At 46.1% G+C, this 21924-nt stretch overlaps 2 protein-coding genes across 2 annotated transcripts; one reads left to right on the top strand and one right to left on the bottom strand.

The window, feature by feature from the left end:
- Positions 1 to 2519: 2519 nt before the first annotated feature.
- On the top strand, positions 2520 to 12657 carry snx25 (sorting nexin 25). Its single transcript, XM_029847289.1, has 21 exons — positions 2520 to 2901; positions 3169 to 3253; positions 5094 to 5310; positions 5414 to 5586; positions 5955 to 6141; positions 6363 to 6433; positions 6803 to 6993; positions 7075 to 7206; positions 7275 to 7424; positions 7759 to 7881; positions 7963 to 8133; positions 8493 to 8624; positions 8748 to 8888; positions 8989 to 9102; positions 9253 to 9330; positions 10242 to 10325; positions 10397 to 10514; positions 10636 to 10702; positions 11605 to 11786; positions 11868 to 11968; positions 12053 to 12657. Exons 1-21 carry the CDS (start codon positions 2557 to 2559, stop codon positions 12116 to 12118), a joined length of 2928 nt encoding a protein of 975 aa, XP_029703149.1. The 5' UTR covers positions 2520 to 2556; the 3' UTR covers positions 12119 to 12657.
- A 7201-nt stretch (positions 12658 to 19858) lies between these two features.
- Positions 19859 to 21687, bottom strand: LOC101079556 (fibroblast growth factor 4-like). The gene is made up of 3 exons (XM_003977046.2): positions 21423 to 21687; positions 20817 to 20920; positions 19859 to 20140 (listed from the first exon to the last, which is right to left on the bottom strand). The coding sequence occupies exons 1-3, from the start codon at positions 21673 to 21675 to the stop codon at positions 19964 to 19966; spliced, it is 534 nt and encodes a 177-aa protein (XP_003977095.2). The 5' UTR covers positions 21676 to 21687; the 3' UTR covers positions 19859 to 19963.
- Positions 21688 to 21924: the final 237 nt, after the last annotated feature.

Genomic DNA, 21924 nt, shown 5'->3' on the forward strand with positions numbered 1-21924 from the left:
TGAACCAGGTCCAGATCCAGAGGTGAGGGTGAAACTTCGAGCCTGTCAGAGGTTTCTGTGTTTGAGGCTTTCAGCAGTGTGTTTTCCAGTAGCTGATGCTTCTCATGAATGTGAGATTAAAGCAACCTTGCCTTGGCTGCACTGGAGATCAAAGACCTGCAGACATCCTCACGCGCTCTCATAAGTGTGGCTGACAGTTCTGAACCGGTACAATCGGAGATCTTTAGTTCACTGTCCGGATGAAAAAAGATGTCATGTTTAAGAATTTTTGACAAAGGTGTTTTTGCTCTTTTCACCAAGGGAGGTCATCAGTCAGAGACGTGCTGCTGCCACTACTTTAATATTCCAAACTTCTCCCTGAAGCTACTCAGTCACCGCTGCTGCAAAGAGCCACAACTGGCGTTCTGCTCTGATCTCAGAGGGAGAAGGCTCCCCAGGAGGCTGAGCCCCCCTCTGGGGCTGGGACGTCCCAGCAGTGCAGGGGGACCTGGGTCATTTGGAAGATTCAAGTTGAATTCATTCATCCTCTGGTGCTGGTGAGGAGAGGCCCCAGTTTTGCTTGAAGCATCAATGGGAGGAGAGAGAAAGAGAAATAGGGACCAGGTGGAAGCTGCTCATGACCAGAAGTGAGTGAAAAGCAGGAATATGGAAAAGTGGCGGCAGGGAGAAGGAAATGGGAACTTTCACATGTACTCTTGAGCAGACTCCCACTCTGAAAATGAGAGCTTTAAAAATGAGTTCACTTTGTTAGTAGAGATTGTAGTGGACATCCAGAGGGGTCCAGGAGGGCCGGAAAAGACCCAAATAAAGAGTAGTTCTCAAAGGGCTTCAGTCTCGCTACCACATAGAGCGCTCTCTTCAGGTGCTCGCTTCAAATGCTCCCAACACACCTGAGTAAAGCTGTTCTGGGATGTTCTGGGATGTCTAGGACACAAAATTGATTGAGGCACATGAGCAACAGCAGTTCCAGTCAGGCTCGGTGTAATTGGGCGATGGTGGGAGATCAGGCGACCAACAAAGGTGGAAACACACCTGCTGCAGACGAAGAAGAAGGATCTGAAATGATAGCAAACATCAGTGAAGAGGGAAAACAGATTCATTAAAAGATGACAACTGTGACATCTATTGAGCCAATGAGACCTGCACTATGATCCTCACCCAGGCACAATTATAGCCGCATTAAGGATTGTGGTAGCAGGTGAGAGAAACAAGAGCTCTTCATGTCCATCACAGCCTACATGGACAGAGGTGGCCTGATAAAGCACAACCTGTTTACAACCCTGACAGGCTTCAGGTTACTGGCCAGTCGAGCTGCCTCCGATGAAAAAGTGTCCTGCTAATTGGTTTGTCATTCTTTTAGTATTAATTATTATATCCCAATGTTACAGTAGTATTGTTTATTTTTATTGTAATCTGGTCCAGGTTTGAGGAAGCTAAGTAGAAAGGTTTGGGATCTGGACCAGGTCCAAATTGGTATCCATGAAAAAAGGGGAGAAAAGTTCCTTTTTCAGTAAAGGTGTTAGCTAAAAGCCCAACTCCAGGGTGGTGGTGTGTCAGACACCTGTGGTTTTGGTTTCTCTCCTTTACTTTTTAGAACAGATGCAAACACATTTTGGTTCATTAGTGCAACACATTATAGTGACTTTATGTACATAGTAATTCTGGAAATAGAATGCACTGCGCTGTCTTGCCTTCATTTCAAGGCACAAACAGCAGGGCTTCTGTAGGTTTGTTGTTTTTGAGCAAGAAATCTGCCTTCAGACCCCTGTTTTAATCCAATCAAATGTAGCTTGATTTAACGAACGGGGCAACCAATCAGAGATTCTCTTCCCACTGAATCCACAGGTTAATCAACCCCGCCCGTCCCGGCGGACTATTCCGCAATTCAAACCAGGCCCACCCTCTGCGGTTATCGGACCACTGATTGGCTAAAGGCTTTGGTCAACAGACAGCTCGCCAGTGAGTCCTCCGGAACGAGGGGACTAACGCAGGCTGCTTCAGCTGTAGGTTACATTGAGTCATTGCCTTATAGTGTATTTTAGTGTTGTAGAGAATAACCCAGCGTCTCTGCCCGGAGAATGTAAAAGTACGAGACGCGCTTTCATATGCTAAGTAAGCTAACACTAGCTGTAATGCTAGCTTGTTAGCTCGGCGTTCGTCTTTTGGTTTGCAGCTGAATCCAAAATAAGCAGCAGTAGTCATTTATTTCCTGCTTGTCCGCATTTTATTTGCTATTTTCAACTATAGCGTCCAGCTGGTACCTGTCCACTACTCAAATGTCCTCGCAGCCCGGCCGGTTTATGCTAGCCGCTTAGATAACCTCTGCCTGTTTGTCTCCAAGGTGACGGTGGCTGTCGCTGTGCTCGTGCCATCTAGACGTTTATCTGGCACGTGCCTGCTATCAGGCGTTGACGTATATGTGGCGCAGGGCGGGAAGGACTGGAGAGGGGGCAGATGCGTCCTTCTGGAGGGCTCGCAGTCGGAGCAGCGTGCAGGTCTGACCTGGACTAGCAACCCAATCAGCAACAGTCCGTGTCTGGATGGTGGTCTCGCAGCATGCACACGCCCATCATCACCCCGAGGGCCGGTGGGAGTAGCACTCCCGGTGAAGAGCACCCCAGTTTCCCGGCTCGCAGGTCCTCCTCCGCTGGATGTTATTTCCGGGTGGTCCCAGCTTTCTGCCTGGGCGTGGTGGCAGCCTTGGCCTTTCAGCTGGCCTGGGGAGGTGTGAGCCTCACCTCCTTTTTCCTGAAGCTCTTCATCTACGCGTCCTTTGCGCTCTTGTGTTTCCTGGCAGGAAGCTTTGTCCTGCTGATCCGCAAGAGTCCTCTCAAGGTTAGCCGCTTTGAAGGGGACAGGAGGCTGTCGGCTGAGAAGTTGCACTTCATCAACAAGCTTATGGTTAGTTTAGTTCTCTTGAACTGAATCTGTGTCTCTCTCCCTCTCAGACACACATACACAGGCACACACCTGCATGCAAACACCAGCCATGCTAGTTTTTGGGCAGAGGCTGGCGTCAGAAACACGACCCCAGCATATCATCTGCTGCTCCTGGTGCTCAGTGCAGATAGGAACAATGCTGGTGGAGCTGCTGCTGCCTGTGTTGATGATGGCTGACAGCACTCGCAGAACTTGATACACCATGTCTGGACCTGCTCTTGTCTGCAGGGCCATTATGTGGTGCCAGGCCAGGAGGGGGGGCAGAGTAAGAGAGTGGTGGTGTCACACAATGTGGACCGAGCTCTGAAAGAAGGTAGGCAGCTGCATCTTTTTACCTGAGTGTTAATGCAGAAATGTCAGTGCTTTTATTTTCTTGTATCTGAACTTGAATGCCATTTAAACTCAAAAGCAGGATGCAGAGAAGACATGAAGAGACAGTCTTAATGAGACCAAAGCAATAAAACTTTACACAGCAATGGTATCTTGTACAACTCCACTGAAGAAAATAGCTGTTGCTGCTGTGCTGGTCGCAGTTTTCTTTTAACATATGTTAAAATGTAAACTGAAACCAAAACAAATGTATGCAAAGACCCTGTTTGATAAGTAATTGATTGTCAACATCTGTATCTGACCTGATCTTCTTATGCACCATAGAAACCAATTTTCCTGTTCTGTCCATTATATCCTATATTGTGTCTTCCTGTATAAGCTGTCTAGGGCCAGTGAGGGTGTTGAGGTTGGGTGAGGTGGTTCCTGAGGGAGCAGACTCTTCTATTGATTCTGTGCTGGGAGGGTGTTGTGTAATCACCCCCACTCCCACCCTCACCCTCTTGATCCTGGTGCCCCAGAGCTCAAAACACCTCAGGTTGTTGGTAACCACTGCAAAACAATTTCTGCTGGACACTGTGGAACTGAGAGAAACGCTGCAGTAAAAATGAGCTGTTGGATCGTGTTTTGTTTGCTCCATGTCTGGATCTGATGCCCTTATGTTCCTCTCTTCTGCCCTGTTCTCATCCACAAAGGCCTGTCCAATAACCCGCCCCTGTGATCTGCCCCTCTGGGCTAGACAGGCAGGTCCCTTATGCAGTCAGCCTATAAATAAACAGGACATGGAGGGGGTGCCACCTGGTCCTGGGTCAGGGTGCAGGAGAACCTAACTGGACCACAGGACAGGTCCAGAGCACTCAGGCCCATCCAAGAAGGCAGTGCTGTAGTGCTTTAAATCTAGAGATCAGCAAACCTCTTCAGATTGGAGGGGGATAATATCCCTGAATGCAATACCTGATCTTTAATGTCCTGCCATTAAAGATCAGGTATTGCATCCCCTTGTCCCTATAAGACCCTTCTTCTGGGATCAGGGAAGGTTTCAAGGTCTTTGTTGTGGAGAGGACACACTTGGTCACAATAATGCTCAGCATGTTCACCTGGCACTTGAAGTATCACCTTAATCTGACAAAATGTGGACAATTGAAGTGCCTGTAAACACATTAGTCTGACTAATATTGTCCTTGTCCTTATCTGAGTCAGACTTCCAGAATTTCTCCAGCACGTTTACACCTTAACGGGAGTTAAATTAAAGGAAGCATGTGCTCATGCTCCACACCCCACCATGGCCTCTGACCCTGGAATAGATCATGCAAGATAACTGGGGTTGGAAGCCTCTTGTGGCTGAAACAGGAAACGCTGGTTAATGACAGAATCCAGAGTGCAGGAACTCAAGGCTCCTTCCATGCTTTTTACCTGGAATAGAACAGATCATGACATCTGTTTGCTATGGGGCTTGAACATACTTGAACAGTAGTAAAACCTGAGTGGTAATTAGCTGAATTAATGTACTTGTTTGAATAGGAATTTTCCTCATGTGGTCTACGTGCCGAGGGATTCTTGTTATTGCTCTGCCACCATCTGAAGGGATCTGGGTCATGAACATTGAAGCTTCAGGTTTGGGGGAAGGATACTGGATTGATAGTGAGGAAAGCCTTTGATGGTGGCAGGCAACAGAGGCCACAGGCAAAAGTCCCTTTGGCTGAACCCTGCATGTTCCCCTGAGCTCCTTCACCGTGTGAAGCTTCCTTTGAGCAGATTAACATGTGGCTGAAGACAGAAAACAGCGATGTGATTATTCTGTGTGTGTGTGTCTGTCTGTCTTCCAGTGTTTGACCACACCTACAGAGACTACATCCTGTCCTGGTACATGCTTTTAAGCCACGATGAAGGTCAGCTCTACTCCCTGCTGTCAGTTGACTGGTGGCAGATGATTGGCCAGCTTAGATCCAGACTTGCTAGCATTGACCTTGTGAATGTGGTGTGTTATGATACCGTCCAAATCCTGCACACACACTTCAATGACCTCAAGGCTGCATCTCTGAGGTAAAAAAACAAACAAAAACAGTATTGCTGCCACTTGATGTGTAGGAAAAGCTTCTAAATGACTTGTTGAGTGTAAACTGTCTCTGTAAATATCTTCACGCAGACCAGAAGAGTGTGCTCGTCCGTTTCCTCTTCATCCTTGCTTGGTCAGTTGTGAATCAGAAGTGGCTTTCTTGCGCTGTGTGGCCAGAATCCTGCTGCTATGTTTGCTGCCACACAAAGATGCCAAGTCCCACACGCTGCGCTGCTGCCTCACTGAGGTCATCACCACCAAAGGTTCCTTGCATCTTATCTCACTATGGTGCCGGCAAATACGCCTGTCTTCCACTCTCACTGCAGCAGTCAGGAGCCCAGCCAGCTAAATGTCTGAGGTTTAGTTGAGCCAGCCTTCTTTACACTCGAGACTCACTTGTTGTGATCCTTATGTGATACACCTGTGTCAAATTGAACCATTTTAACGTCCTTAGAATAAAAGAATGTAACTGAGCAGCGTGCAGAGAGGCAATTTTATATTGTGCAGAGTGGTTCTCTCTCCTCCTCTCACCTCTCCCTCCTTCTGTCACCACAGCTCAGATAAAAGATGAAGGAGCTTTGTGACTGTCTTAATATATGCTTTCTTCTGTTTGTTACACCTGTTGCTGCAGTGTTGAAGCCTTTGGTGGAAGTATTGAGTGATCCAGACTCCATCAACCGGATGCTCTTGTCTCAGCTGGAGAAGAGGGAGCAGCAACTGGAACAGCAGAAAAAAGCCTACACCTATGCTGCCTCCTACGAAGACTTCATCAAGCTCATATCAACTTCTGTTGATGTAAATTTCCTCAAACAACTCAGGTAGGACGCTCATTCAGATAAGGTGAAGGCACGGACTGAAAGCTGACCACTGAACTGTTAAACACACGTCAGACAAGGTCGACCGCCCTTAAGCACACACATCTAAACCAGGCAGCTGCGGTTGATCCCATGGCAACAGATCTAAATGCACATTTGATCCTGGTTTCTTCCTAAAACACTCTTCCAGGTCTGGTGATTATTGTGAAATCTGTGTTTTCTAGGTATCAAATAGTGGTGGAAATTATTCATGCAACCACCATCAGCAACCTGCCTCAGCTCAAGAAGCAGAAAGGTAAAAGATGTTTGAGTTTATTAATATCTTACCAACTACCACCGTAGCATCACAAGGTGCTGCACAAAGACTTGTGGTATGTTCTATTCGTGTAATATTAATAATACAGTATATTATGGGGAATCAGAATGTTGGCTTTAGTACAGTCCACTTTTGCATTAGGAAAGGTTCTCAAAGACGCTAGCTCAAAATAAAGTCTACAGCACACATGCATGCAAGCACGCATGCACACACACACAGACTCCTTGGTGATAAATTCCAAGTTACTGTGCGATGTTACTGTATTCATGTCATCTCTCTGATTCATCACCTTTGTTTTCTGCTCAGTGTTGTTGCTAATGTTGTTTCTGTGACCTTTACTTGTGTTAGAGCGCAAAGCTAAAGAGTCAGCAGCCATGAAGGCAGATTTACTCAGGGCCAGAGACATGAAACGATACATCAATCAGCTCACAGTGGCAAAGAAACAGTGTGAGAAACGCATCCGTCTGCTTGGGGGGCCAAACTATGAAAACGTTGAGGACGGTGGGACTGATGATGGCGATGACCCTCACTCTCAGAAGGTGAGCTGGCTATAATGTTGAGAGGGGTTCAATGAAAGAAAAGAGGTGTGAAACTTGTGCTTCTGCCCTCAAACCCTCTAGATTTTGCAGTTCGATGATATCCTCTGCAATCCAGGTTACAGGGAGCATTTCAGAGTTTACATGGAGAGAGTGGATAAGAGAGCTCTGATCGGCTTCTGGGAGCTGGTGGAATCACTAAAAACTGCCAACAAGGTGCCCACTGCTCTCAGGATTCACATGCATGCTTAGTGCAAACATAACCTCTTTATTTTGTGCCTCAGAATGAGGTGCCACAGATTGTAGGAGAGCTCTACCAGAAATTCTTTGTGGAGAGCAGAGAGATTCCAGTGGAAAGGTTTCTTCTGCGAGAGATCCAACAGAGTCTGGTGGGCAACACAGGAACACAAGTCTTCATTAAGCTACAGGAACAGGTGACAGCTGCTAATGCTAGCTAGAAGTGTGTGTCTCAGGTCCACAATGCTGAAGGTTTTTGGAATTCTTTGGGCAGCCTGACGTGTAACAAGAGTTCTCCCACTGTCATTATAAAAACATCATTTTGTCAGAAGAGTTGCTCTGCATGAATTGTATAACCTATTAAATGAATCATTACAGTGTCGTAATAGCTAATCCAACCATGAACGTCAGAGAACCTTGTATAAATGTGCATGAGTCTTGTTTTCATGATGAGGAATATTGTGAGCAGTGTCTCATATTTGTAATGAGTGATGTGTTGGTGAAATGACCACTCGTTGCCCTGTCTCATAGGTGTCTGAAACCATGAGGGAACGGTATTACCCTTCCTTCCTGGTTTCTGATCTCTACGACAAACTGATCAGACGGGATGAGCAGAACAGTCAGTCGCCTTGTAGGACGGAAGAAAAAGAGGGGGTAAGAACCACCGACTGGTGACAAGAAAAGCTGCTTTCATCATCATCACATTTGTTGCTGCGTGTCTTTGAAACTGTCTAGTGTCAAGATGTGGACACAGGAGAGGAGGAGGAGGTGTGTGATGAATGCAGCAAGGGGATCAATGAGCAAGCTAGTTATGCTGCTACCAAACTGAAGCAGCTCCACGATAAGCTGGAATACAAGCGACATGCCCTGGAATCCATCCAGAACGCCCCCAAGCCAGACAAAAAGGTAATAAAGGACACGTGAAGGTCACAGGGCTCCAGCTGTTGGATGTGGTCGGATCCACCACAACCAGCTGCTCAACAATCAACCCGTTGACATGCTTGACCAGCAACTCCCAACCTCTGCAGCTGCGGCAACACTGAACTGGAGAAACATGAACATTTGTTAACCTGAAGCTTCTCAGTCTTTTGCTATAAGAAGCTAAACTAGGTGGAGCTGAGACAGCGTGCATGTCTGTAGACAGATAGTTGCTATCATGGTACTGAGCAAAATCCAAGTGTGTCTGACAGGACTGTTAACTTTAGTAGGTCACTTCATTTTATGAGCTGATGACCCTGTGTGTGTGTGTGTGGGTGTGTGTATAGATAGTGAGCAAACTTAGAGAAGAGATTGGAACCATGGAGCGAGAGCACAGTGAGCTTCAGCAACACATCAGCAGGACTGACTGGTGGTGTGAAAACCTGGGCCACTGGAGGGCCTCCATTACTGCTGCTGAGGTAGTGTCACGTCCTTACTGCTCAGCAATGAACTCACAAATGTCACACACACACAACCAGGCCTTCCCCACAGTGACGGAACACAAGCTTTTGTTGACCTTGCGTTTCTTGTGTGTATTCCAGGCTACAGAAGAGGGAGGTGAGATGGTAGCTGCTTACAGTGTGTGTGTTACTCTAGCAGAAGAGGAAGAATCAGCCAACAGTCGCTGGAACGTCAGCAGAAAACTCACAGAATTCCAGACGCTGCACCGGAAGCTTACTGAGGTAACTCCCAGGGCTGGAGAATAGATCACCCATAGAGGGCTGTAACCTGTCTCCTCAGTTGTGTGTGGCTATCAAAGGTGGACTTCTGTTCTCTCCTCAGTGCTTCCCATCATTAAAAAAGCTGCAGCTACCTTCACTCAGCAAGCTGCCTTTCAAATCCATTGACCAGAAGTTCCTGGATAAGAGCAAACTGCAGCTCAATGCCTTTCTCCAGGTGCGTCTGCCAGAGACACGTGCTACTGGAAGGGCTGCACAATAGCATGAGAGGAGGGTGGGAAGCAAAGTGGTGCACCTGTTGTGTTCAGCCAGGACCTCTGGTTGTTACTGTGTTGATATTCTAATAACATGGACACTTCCTGTGTAGCGCCTGTTGACAGACGAGCGGCTGTGCCAGTCGGAGGCGCTTTATGCTTTTCTCAGCCCGTCTCCTGAACACCTAAAGGTACCAAAGCTGCTACTTCTGCTATTGCTGCTGTTATTACTAATGATAATAACAAGTGAGTGAAAAAAGGGGAAATAGCTTTTTGAGAAATTGGGAAGGTGTCCTCTATCATCTTGTTGCCTTTTCCTCTGAGTCTGAACGTCCTGACCTCTACGGTCGGCATCAGGGCCGTAAATATTGGGACAGTGACACTGCCGCCATTTTGTTGGCTCTGTCATCCACCACAGGGGATTTAAAATGGAACAGGACCGTCTGGAAGGGCACATTCTCTTCTTTCATTTGCATCCACCTTCAGCTGAACAGCCTTCTAACGTTTTATATGTGTGCCTCAGTTTTTAGGAGATCAAAATAAAGAATCCTTTAGAATCCAACTTTCTTCTCTCAGTACTTGGCTGTGAATCCTTTTTGGACACCTCCAGATGCTGGGTTCACCTCTGCTGACGGCTTTGTCCACTGATTGTGACTCTTTGGTCTCATACTGACGGCTGACAGCAGCAGGTCACATTTGGAACCACCGCAGCTCTTTTACCTGTTAAATTGATGATGAAATAATGAGGGATTAGAACCTAATGTCCATTAAATAGAGAGTTTAGAGGCGATTGTCACTTTCCTTTTGATGCCTTGATAAACTGGTGTCATTCCTGCACTGTTCACCTGATTCAGATGCAAAGCCAAGCGTCTGCAGCTAAAGAACATCTGGGGTTTCATTTGAACTTTTCTTTGTGTTGCTGTCCCAGTATTTATGCTCCTGACTTTGCCTTCACCAACACGTGCACGCCCACGCTAAGAGGGGAGAATGAAGGCTAAGTGATGTGGGGAGTTCTAACTATGACGCCTGTAAACAAGGACATATTATAGGATGTATGATCATCTGACAACACAGCAATCTCAGCTGTTTTTGTAATGTGAAGGTGATGTCGATCCAGAAGAAGTCGTCTTTTTCTCTAGCATCATTCCTGGAGAAGCTGCCTGGGGACTTTTTCTCTCATACAGAGGTACCATCACATTCACCAAACCACTTGAGTCGGAGGCTTTTCTGAAGTCTGGTTCTCTCTCCTGTGTGCAGGAAGACGACGACGATGACAGCGACTTGTCCGACTATGGAGATGAGACTGATGGGAAGAAGGATGCTCTGGCTGAACCCTGCTTCATGCTAATTGGAGAGATCTTTGAGCTCAGAGGAAGTGAGTCACATACATGCTAAACCTCCTGGCTGCTTGGAACACACGTCAGGTCCAGAAAGTCCCCGTCTCTAGCAGAACCTGCGTTTGAGCATTCATTGCTTTGCTTTCTTCTTTGTCGCAGTGTTTAAGTGGGTGAGGAAGACTCTGATTGCACTGGTCCAGGTGACATTTGGACGAACTATTAACAAGTAAGTATTCGTAGCATTTTTCAAACTTATTCCAGCGCAGACTTTAAACACAATGGGTTATATCTCCAGATTCTACCTGCTGCTCGTTCACACTGGTCATAAAGACCTGCTGTCAAATAATGACTTGATACTACATCTGGTAGCACAGATGACTATAGTTTTATTAACAGATGCAACAAAACATTTATCTTTCCCCAGTGATGCTCCTCTCTGAACATCCGCCCTATCATGGTGGAGGAGTTTAAGTGCCCTAACGACCGTCTGGGGCAAGTCCCCTGAGTTAGGGTCTCCCGTGGCAGGTAAAGGGGAGACAAAGCACGCTTCACCAGAGCTTAAGGAGTACACATACACACAAGAAAAAGTGTCCCCTGCTAGGAGAGCTACTGGGCCCCACCATGCCGCAAAGACATGGGTCCCTCTTCCAGCAGGCCCACAGGCAGCATCTGAGCAGATATAGTCTGGAACCAGAGGCCTCAAGAGGGGCTTGACTCTCTTCTGGGCTGGAGTTGGCCCGGGTGAGAGGCCCACAGCTAAACCTTTTGGTAGTCCTTGGGAAGGATACTAGAGGGGTGCCCCTTCTGGGCTCTCCATTATCCTACCGGGGACTTCAATACTCATGTGGGCCATGACAGCCTGACCTGGATGGGGGCGAGTGGGCGGAATGGCCTGCCTGGTCCAAGTGCCCAGGGCCGCTGGCAGATTTGGTTCTTACACTGTCGGACTACCACAGTCCAGTAGGTGACTGGTGCCACTGGTTGTCTCTCTCTGTGGTGGTCCTGATGGCCCTTTGTCCATCTTCTCTGCTACATTAGCAGCACAAGTGCATGGGATGAGGAGTGTACATATGTTGGAGTAATGAGCTGAGCTGAGCTCTATAAAGTCTTGACTCTGCTTTATTTCAGACAAATCCGGGACACCGTTAACATGATCATCTGTGAACAGATGCTAGTCAACTATATCAGCCTATTTAAAGATGCCTACTGGCCTGGTGGGAAGCTAGCTCCACACGTGAAGGTCCGAACTGACAGTGAGCGATTTGAAACAAAGGAACAGGCTCAACAGAAGCTCCTGGACAACATCCCAGGTAGAGCAGCAGGTGTTGCCTGCAGGTGCTCTGGAAAACTCAGACGCTGATCATCTTCCTGTCTAATTTTTTTTTTCTTAGATGCACTCATAAATCTTGTTGGTCAGCAGAATGCCCGCAATGGAATTATAAAGATTTTTAATGCCCTGCAGGAGGCCAGTGCCAACAAACACCTCCTCTATGTGAGAGCACACTGTTCCAACATGGGTGTTCTGAAAGGGCTGCCCCCACCCGTCTAACCCTTCTGACATCTTGTCTCTTATCAGGTACTGATGGAAACTTTTCTGAAGGAAATTTGCCCTGAACTCAACACGGCACTGGATGCTGTCTGAACTCCCTGGGGAGGCTGCGTCTTGTCCTTGCAGTGGACAAGGAGGTGTCCTGCTGGCTGCCAGTGCTGACCTGAGACATGCGAAAGCTGGAAGTGTCCTGTGAAATGAAGATGACCACAAGAGGCTGTCTTGTCATTGTTGTTTCAACTGCCGACATCTTAAATTGGCACCAGAAGTTTCCAATTTGCACAAGAACTGTGTCTGTTTTTGATGTTTGGTTCTGAAATGTGATTTTCTGTCTGAAGCACTGAGAGGTGACATCTACACCACAGCGACATGGCGCCCAGGCTGATGTCCGTTAGCTGCGGGGGCCAGGGCTCTGGAGAGGAGCTGCTAATCAATAAATGCAGCTAACCACAGCAGCTTTAGCCACAGCCCTCTGGAAGTGGTGACACTTGTCAACGCGCTTCCCTGTAGAGCCACATCATTGTCTAGTATAATGTCATGTCAAAGCCATTGTGGGATGATTTATTTATGATTCCTCAAAGATTTTATTTTTACTAAAAGTGTTTTTATGACCAATAAATCCTGAAGCTGAATTTCTTACATTGTTTATTTGTGTTTGCTGAATTTGATCAATAAATATGAGCACCATCAACAAAGCTTCTGATCCCACACCACCATGCTCAACCAGTCCTGCAAAACTTCTCAAACACTTGATTTCCAAAATTGAAAATCCTGAGCTTCCAGTATGTCAAAGTAGCCCCATTAAACCTGCAACAACACAAGTGGTTTCATTTCATGATTACACGAATCAACAGCAGTTGGGAGATTTTCGATCTTGGTTCATTTTGAGTCTTTATGGTTCGTCCACCCCCCAGGCAGACTCGCACATGGTGAGCAGTGTTCAGATGAGGCAGCAAGACCTCAAGGAAAAGCTCACTAAAGATAAGCAAAGGCTGGAGGAGCAGCAGCTGAAGGAGCTGCAGCTCAAGGAGGAGCGCATAAAGGAGCAGTAGCTGAAGGAAGAGCATCTAAAGGAGCAGCAGCTGAAGGGGGAGCGCATAAAGGAGCAGCAGCTCAAGTAGAGCACAAAGGAGCAGCAGCTCAAGGAGGAGAGCATAAAAGAGCAGCAGTTAAAGGAGCAGTAGCTGAAGGAGCAGCAGCTGGAGGAGCAGTAGCTGAAGGAGCAGCAGCAGGAAGAGAAGCAGCTGGAGGAGCAGCAGCTGAAGGAGCAGCAGTTAAAGGAGCAGCAGCTGAAGGAGCAGCAGCTGAAGGAGCAGTAGCTGGAGGAGCAGCAGTTAAAGGAGCAGCAGCTGGAGAAGCAGTAGCTGAAGGAACAGCAGCAGGAAGAGCAGCAGCTGAAGGTGCAGCAGCTGAAGGAGCAGCAGCTCGAGTGTCAGACTGTTGCTGTGTGGAAATTGATCTACGTTTGCATTTAACATCCATTAAAATGTGCACCAACAGTTCAAGTGACAGACTGAAGAGCCTGGGCTCCGGGGGGCAGAAGATGGCACCGGAACCATTTCCTCAGGGTTCAGTCCCTGACATTTCTGAAGGATGGTCACACAATTTGAGGTGAACTGAAGTGCAGAACATGAGAGTCGGGCTAATCCAGTCGAGGAGTTAAACCATGTAGTACGCAATTATTCTGATTTATTGAGACGCTACCATGGTGTTACATCTGTGATGTCATCGAGGTGAGAGAGATGCGCAAATGTCTAAATATAGATAAGGGCTGTCACACCTGCTTCGGTCTTCTCCTCGTGCTAAGGTTACAGTTGTTGACCACTTTCTCTCCTTTCCTCTCTCGAAGCAACAACCTTTGCATAAGCAACACTCTGACGCACAACATGTCACCTGCTATTAATGCACCACTGCTGGCCTTTTACAGGATACAGGAGGATGGCAGATCTGCTCACGCATCATCTGACAACATGCTTTTAAGATTAAGATTAAGATTAAGATGGACTTTATTCATCCCCGTGGGGAAATTGAATTATAGTAGCAGCGAATGCAGAGTAAAGAGACAGAAAAAAATAAATACAGATAGATTAGAATGTTATAAGCATATATACAGCATATATTATAAGCATATATATAATATATACATAATATAATATATACATATTATAAGCATTATAAGCATATATACATAAATATAGAATAAATTAGAAATAAAATTACAACATAAACATTACACAATTATTGTTGAGTTGGTTTGAGTGAATTGTACAGTTTAATGGCGGACGGCAGGAATGACTTCCTGTACCGTTCCTTGGAGCAGCAAGGCTGCAGGAGTCTGTTGCTGAAGCTGCTCCTCAGTTTGTCCACTGTGTTGTGGAGGGGGTGGGAGGGACTGTCCATGATTGTCCGCAGTTTCAACACCATCCTGTCCCTCACCACCTCGTCCAAGTTATCAAGTCTACAGCCAACAACAGACCCTGCCTTTTTGATGAGTTTGTTGAGTCTGTTGGCATCCTTTGCTTTAATGCCTGCACCCCAGCACACTGCAGCAAAGAAGATGGTGCTAGCCATAACAGACTGGTAGAACATCTGGAGCATCCTGCTGCAAACACTGAAGGACCTGAGTCTCCTGAGGAAATAGTCTGCTCATGGCCTTCTTGTAGACAGCATCGGTGTTTGTGGACCACTCCAGTTTATTGTCCAGCTGAACACCCAGGAACCTGTAAGATGGGACTATTTCCACGTCCTTCCCACTGATGCAGACTGGGGAGGGTGGGGACTTGCTTTTTCTGAAATCCACCACCATCTCCTTCGTCTTGGTCACGTTGAGCTGCAGAAGGTTCTCCCTGCTCCACCTGACAAAACTCTCCACAAGGTCCCTGTATTCATCCTCCTGTCCATTCTCCACACACCCGACTATGACTGTGTCATCCGAGTACTTCTGGAGATGACATGTCTCAGAGTGGTACTGGAAGTCGGCTGTGTAGGTGGTGAACAGGAATGGGGAGAGCACAGTTCCTTGAGGAGCTCCTGTGTTGCTCATCAGGGGGTCGGACACACAGCTCCGCAGTCTCACAAACTGTGGCCGACCTGTCAGGTAGTCCTCGATCCAAGAAACAAGGGGAGCATCCATCTGCATCTTCTCCAACTTCGCCCTCAGCAGTCTTGGCTGGATGGTATTGAAGGCAGAAGAGAAGTCGAAGAACATGACCCGCACTGTGGTGTTTGGTCTGTCCAAGGAGGAGTAAGCCCTCTGCAGCAGGTATATCACTGCGTCTTATGCTCTTTAATAAAGAAAACAGTGTCAAGGATTCAAAATGATACTCAATGGGTATCAAGTCAGACAAGTCTGGATTAAACCAAATGTGTTATTATGTAAAATCATTTGCAAAATGAGCAGAGCATCAATTTAGCAACATACCAACAACTAATGATGCTGGATACTGTCAATCAATCAATCAATCAATCAATCAATCAATCAATCAATCAATCAATCAATCAATCTTTATTTATATAACGTCTGTTACAATCAAAATTGTTTGGAGGAGAGGAGAGGAGAGGAGACTAGAGGAGAGGAGAGGAGAGGAGAGGAGAGGAGAGGAGAGGAGAGGAGAGGAGAGGAGAGGAGAGAATAGATAGAGAACATAGAAGTACATTAATAATACAAACTGCTGGTATAAGAGTAGAGTGGGTCAGTAGGGTCGGAGATCAGTAGGTTGGCCTACTAATTAGACAACCCTCTAAATATGATAATTATGTTTAGGATAATAACAGGAACTGCAGAATTAGTGACAATAAGCTCTTTCAAAGAGGAAGGTATTAAGTCTGATCTTACAATTAGAGATGGAGTCAGCCTCCCGTACCTGGACAGGGAGCTGGTTCCATAGCAGGGGGGCCTGGTAGCTAAATGCTCCCCCCCCCCCCCCCCCATCATTTTACCCCTAGAGACTCTGGGGACCACAAGTACACCAGCATTCTGAGAGCGGAGCGGTCTATTGGGCTGGTAAGGTGTCACTAGCTCCTCCAGGTAGGATGGAGCTAGGCCTCTGAGGACCTTGTAGGTCAGAAGAAGGGTTTAAAAATTATTCTAAATTTAACGTGCAGCCAATGAAGAGACGCCAGTACAGGACGTATGTGATCTCTTTTGTCAATACCTGTCAGAACTCTGGCTGCAGCATTTTGGATCAACTGGAGGCTTCTTAAAGAGTTGTTTGGACACCCTGATAATAAAGAATTACAATAGTCCAGCCTTAAAAGTAACAAAAGCATAAATTAACTTTTCAGCATCATGCTGCGTCAGTAGCTTCCTGATCTGTGTGATGTTCCTCAGGTAAAAAAAGGCACTTCTAGAGACTGTTTTAATATGTGAGTTGAAGGAGAGGTTTTGATCAAAAGTTACTCCAAGATCCCTCACAGAGAGACTAGATGTTAATGAGATACCATCTAGAGTGATCATGTGATCTAATCTATCCCTGAGAGGTTCAGGACCAAACACCATGACCTCAGTTTTTCCTGAGTTAAGGAGAAGGAAATTTGAAAACATCCAGGACTTTATGTCTTTAAGACAGGTCTGGAGCTTCACTAACTTCTCTGTCTCCTCTGGTTTCATGGATAAATAAAGCTGAGTGTCGTCAGCATAACAATGAACATTTATCCCACGCTGCCGAATAATGTTCCCTAAGGGAAGCCTGTACAAGGTGAAAAGGATTGGTCCAAGTACAGAACCTTGAGGAACTCCATGGCTAACCCTACTGTATGTATCTGATAAGATCACTGCCACCTTGTAGGACCGGGGTACCTAACCTGTCAATAAGAACAATTGATCAGGTCCAGGATAGATCTGCCTATCATTGGTGAAACATCCTTCAACAGGTGTGTTGGGATGGGATCTAAAAGACACGTGGTGGTCTTGGATTTCTGAATTAAGGATGACGCCTCAGAAAAATATATAGGGCTGAAGGAGTTTAAGGGCTCGTTGGAGAACCTGTATGTTCCCACAGTCAGCACATCTGGTGATGGTCCAGTTGTTGGGATAGCCTGGTTGGCTTTTTCTCTGATAGCTAGAACTTTATCCGTGAAGAAGCTCATGAAGTCTTCACCACTAAGGGAAGAAGGGATACGTGGATCTAAAACACTGTGACTCTTGGTTAATTTGGCCACAGTGCTGAAAAGAAACCCGGGGTTGTTCTTATTTTCCTCAATTAAAGAAGAAAAATTAGCTGTTCTAGCCTTACGGAGGGCCTTTTTGTAAACCACTAGACAGTAGAGTCAACCTCAGCAGGGCTAAGATTATAATGACTGATCCCTGGGGAAACACACGGTGGTCCTGGGATTAGCACAGGGATCACTTCCTTAAACTTAGCTACAGCATTATCTGAAAGACATCTGCTATAGTAAGACTGTGCTCTGAGCATTGAAGAATCCTTAATCATAAATGTAAAAGTGATCAAAGAATGGCCTGACAGGAGTGGGTTCTGAGGGAACACTGACACATGTTCTACCTCAACACCATAAGTCAGAACTAGATCTAGGGTGTGGTTGAAGCTATGAGTTGGTTGGTTTATCTGCTGGAGGAAACCAACTGACTCAAGTAATGAGATGAAGCCATTTTTGAAGTTATCATTTACAACATCTACAATCTGGTGGTTTACTTTGAGTTTTATTGTTTCTACATCATGGATCCAAACATAGAATATAAACAATGATGATACTGTACAATAAAACTGATGAAGACAGGATGTGATGCTGTGGAGTTCAGGATGTAGAGGAGGAGGAGGGCTTTGGGAGCTCTGGAATTGTTGTTTATTTCATCTTTTTCCAGAACTTCCATCTCCAGAAGCATTTTTTCTTCTGCTTCTTTGATACTTGAAGCTGCAGAAAAGAGAGATTGTGTTTTAGATTTCACTGAACATCATCTGAAATCTTCTGGAAGAGAAACAAAGGCGAAAGCACCTCACCTCAAGTTGGAGGATTGCTTCAGAGAGCCTCTGGAGCTCCTCTTTGTTCTCCTCCTCCCCTTGCCTCAAACGTTGGCCCTCCTGGATCTTGTGCTCCAGCTCTTCCTTCTTTTGTGCCCATTTCTGAGCTGTGCTCTCCCACCGCTGACAAACATCAGCCAGCATCTTGTTAAAGGTCTCTTCTTTAGCCAACAGCTGGTGCTTCATTGACTCTCAAATTCCTCCTCAATCGCAAGGAGCTTGTGATTCAAACCTTCCTCCTGCTCCATCAGCTCTCTCCTGTGTGTCTCCTCTTTCTCCTGCTGCCAACTGTGGAGGGTTTCCTCCAGAGAAGCACATTTGAGGTTGCTCTCCTTCAGAGCAGCTTGTGTGCTGTTCAGCTGGGTCAGGGTCTCCACATGGGCCACAGTCCTCATCTGTCGCCTCTTCACAGCCCTGCTGAGCTGCTCCTCCTTCTCTGCCAGGGCTTCTCTGAGCTGCTGGACCTCTTCCCTCCAAGTCTCCACTGATGATTCCAGCGGTTCTTGCTCTGCCTTTAGCTGCTGGGTTCCTCTCTGTGCCATTGATGCGTCTGCTGGTCACCGGTGTGGTACAAGAGTGTTGAGCTCCTCAGGCGTGTGCTGATGAGGTAGAGCTGATGTGTTTGATCTCCCAGTTCAGCTTTCTCCCTTGATCTCTTCATTCATCTGACATGAAAGAACAACTTTGACATCAATGACATAAAGGAGATCAAAAACTAAAATGCCAACTTAAGATCAAAGGCAACGATGACAACTTAAGATCAAAGAGAAAAATGCCAACTGACTAAACCAACTGACTCAAGTAATTAAATGAAGCCATTTCTGAAGCTGTCATTTATAACGTCTACATGGATATTAAAGTCTCCAATAATAATGACTTTATCTGATCTGAGGACCAAGTCAGATAAGAAATCAGAGAACTCAGACAGGAACTCTGAATGTGGCCCAGCAGGGGGCCGATATACAACTACAAACAGAAGTGGCTTTTCTGTCTTCTAGTTCAGATGGGTGATGCCAAGAGTCAGGCTTTCAAACGAACTGGAGCCATATTTTGGTCTAGGATTAATTAATAACTTGGAGTGATAGATTGCTGCCACTCCCCCTCCTCGACCACTAACACGAGTAATATGATAATTAAGATGGGTAGGAGGAGTAGATTAATTTAAGCTAACAGACTCCCCCTCCTGAAGCCAGGTCTACAACTAATGGTGCTGCTTACTAACAACTAACAGTTCTGGTTACTAACAGCTAATGGTTCTGGTTTCTAACAACTAACAATGCTGGCTACTAACAACAAATGGTGCTGTTTACTAACAACTAACAATGCTGGTTACTGACAACAAATGGTGCTGTTTACTAAAAACTAACAATGCTGGTTACTGACAACTAACAATGGTGGTTACTAACAACCAACAGTTCTGGTTACTAACAACCAACAGTTCTGGTTACTAACAACTAACAATGCTGGTTAGTAATGACAAATGGTGCTGGTTACTAACAACTAACAATGCTGGTTACTGACAACTAACCATGCTGGTTACTAACAAACGATGCTGGTTACTAACAACTAATAATGCTGGTTACCGACAACCAACAATGCTGGTTACTAACAACTAACAACAACCTTTAGGTTAACCGTTGGCTACAGTCCAGGCTGGATAATTCCCAAGGCCGTCACTGTCGTGGCATCATTTCTCTGGAATATTCACATCTGATGGCAGACATTCTAAACACTCTAAACTTTCTAGACTCACTCGAGGATTTTTAGTGTAAAAGTTCAAGTCTAAAAAGGGGCCCAGTATCCACTGTAGAACATCAGTGTTTTGCTGAGTGTATTGTGATAGAAACTGCGAGACACAGGATGCATTTCTTTATTCCACCATAATTCACACATCTTTAATTACTTATCTGTCTGAGATTATGGTAAAATGTTACATGTTCTGGATATGTGGAGCTTTGGCTCATATTCTAGGCAGAAAGTGAGCCATGGTCATGGTGGGAGTGATCCGATTGCCCCTCCTAGTTTTTCCTGTCTTGCTGAGGCCGATGAACATGCCGGGATACGCAGCCGACTCGTAGGCATTATAGTTGTTGACCAGTAGCATCTCCTTGAACCTGCAGTCTTTGTTGTAGTGGCCCTGAGGAGACAGAAGAGGTTCACACATCTGGAACACAAAGGGGTCATTTACTCACAACTATTTCATGAGTGGCACGTGCTCGGTAGGAAAGTGGTGCACGTGATGTAGACGCTTATATCAGTTAATGGAGGCAGTGTTGATTTCCTCACACAGCATCATGAAGCTAATCACCAGTCTGATCCATCATGCACAGATGGTGGGGCTCCCTCACCACCTGATCCACGAGTACTAGGGAATCAGAACCCTTTCCTGAGCTGTGGAGAACAGACTGGATCAGCCTGGACCTAACTCCATTCTTATTGGGCGTGGTATTGGTTCCACTCTTGGGCTGACGGACCTGCCAACCTGATCCAGAGGTGCATGCTAGGCTCTGGCAGTGCCTGTTATCTCCGCTGACCTGTCCATTACCAGCAGTCTCCTCTGTCCTACATTTAGCTCACATGAGCTGCAGCAATGGGAGGTTTACCATCACTTCATCAGGCCCCCCAGCCTTCCCAGTCCTCCCAGTCCTGAGTGTCTCATGTTTACTGAGCATAGACTCAAAAAGGTTTGGCTGCCTTTTCCAAATCCTTTGCTTCTCCTCATCCTGTTATCATCTAAGCTTCAGTAGAATTCCCCCTCCAGACACAATCAGAGTAAAGTGAGTGTTCAGGAATGATTACTGATCAGTACTTACGGAGCCGTAGAGTTTTCCCTTGTCATTCATAGCAATAAACAACCCACTTATCACTCCGAGGAGGGTCACCACTCCTCTGTCCACTGGGGAGATTTCCAGCAGGCCTGTGGTCAAATATGATCATGCTGGTTAGAAAACGAGGAGACTTTAGTCACCCTTCAGACTCTGGCTGTGATATTAATGCTGCTTGCTGCAGCTCTGCTGCTGCTGCTCTGCTACTGTTGCTTCTCTGCTATTGTTTCTGCTGCTGCTGCTCTGTTGCAGCTGCTTCTCTGCAGCTGCCACTTGCTATGATGTTTTTGGCTGCTGCTTCTACTGCCTTGTGTAATTTCAGTAACTGTTTGTTTCCATATTTCCTGTTGCATTTATTTCAGTTTATTTGTGTTGTTGATGGTAGCAGAGTGGAAACGTTCAGATATTCATTTGCTGTTATTCCATAAGTTATTGTTATACCAAAGGATGAAACTGGGCTTCAGTGTGCATCATTGCCTTCAATCCTATTGATACCATCGGTATTTAACATAAACAGTGACAAAGAATTTAAATTAAAATCTTCGGTTTGTTCTAGTAAAGGAGATTCCTTTACTAAACCTATGGAACACTTACTGTATTTGTTCTCATTGTGGATCCCTGTGACCTTCCCGTCCGGTAGGACCTGAATGTGGAAGCCGATGCCAACGTTACAGTACAGCCTCCTCAGCCTTTTGATCCCCAGTAAATACTCTCCGTCTCTGGTGGACACGTGTCTCCTCTCGTGTGTCCTGCTGCTCAGTGAGCCAGCGTTATGGGCGGTTTGTCTCCGACTACTGATGACAGCAAAGCAGCTAAACAGAAGGACCCCGTAGAGGAAGAGATGCATGGTGGATCCCAGGAACCATCCGTTGGGCTCTTATTCTATAGCTTTACTGGGCAGTCAAGGAAAACCGTAGATATTTCAGAGCAATTCAGGACTCAAATCCCTTCAAACTCAATTACTTTATTTGATGGTTTGATTCTTCCTGTCCCAAGTGCTTCTTCAGGTCCCCATCCAGAGGACAGGGTACTTATGTGTCTTAGATGACATCACGCACCACCAGCTGCTTTGTTTGTCCATGAGTCACAGATGCAG

The sequence above is a fragment of the Takifugu rubripes genome, chromosome 14 (assembly GCF_901000725.2).
Source record: "Takifugu rubripes chromosome 14, fTakRub1.2, whole genome shotgun sequence".
Classification (NCBI taxonomy): Eukaryota; Metazoa; Chordata; class Actinopteri; order Tetraodontiformes; family Tetraodontidae; genus Takifugu; species Takifugu rubripes.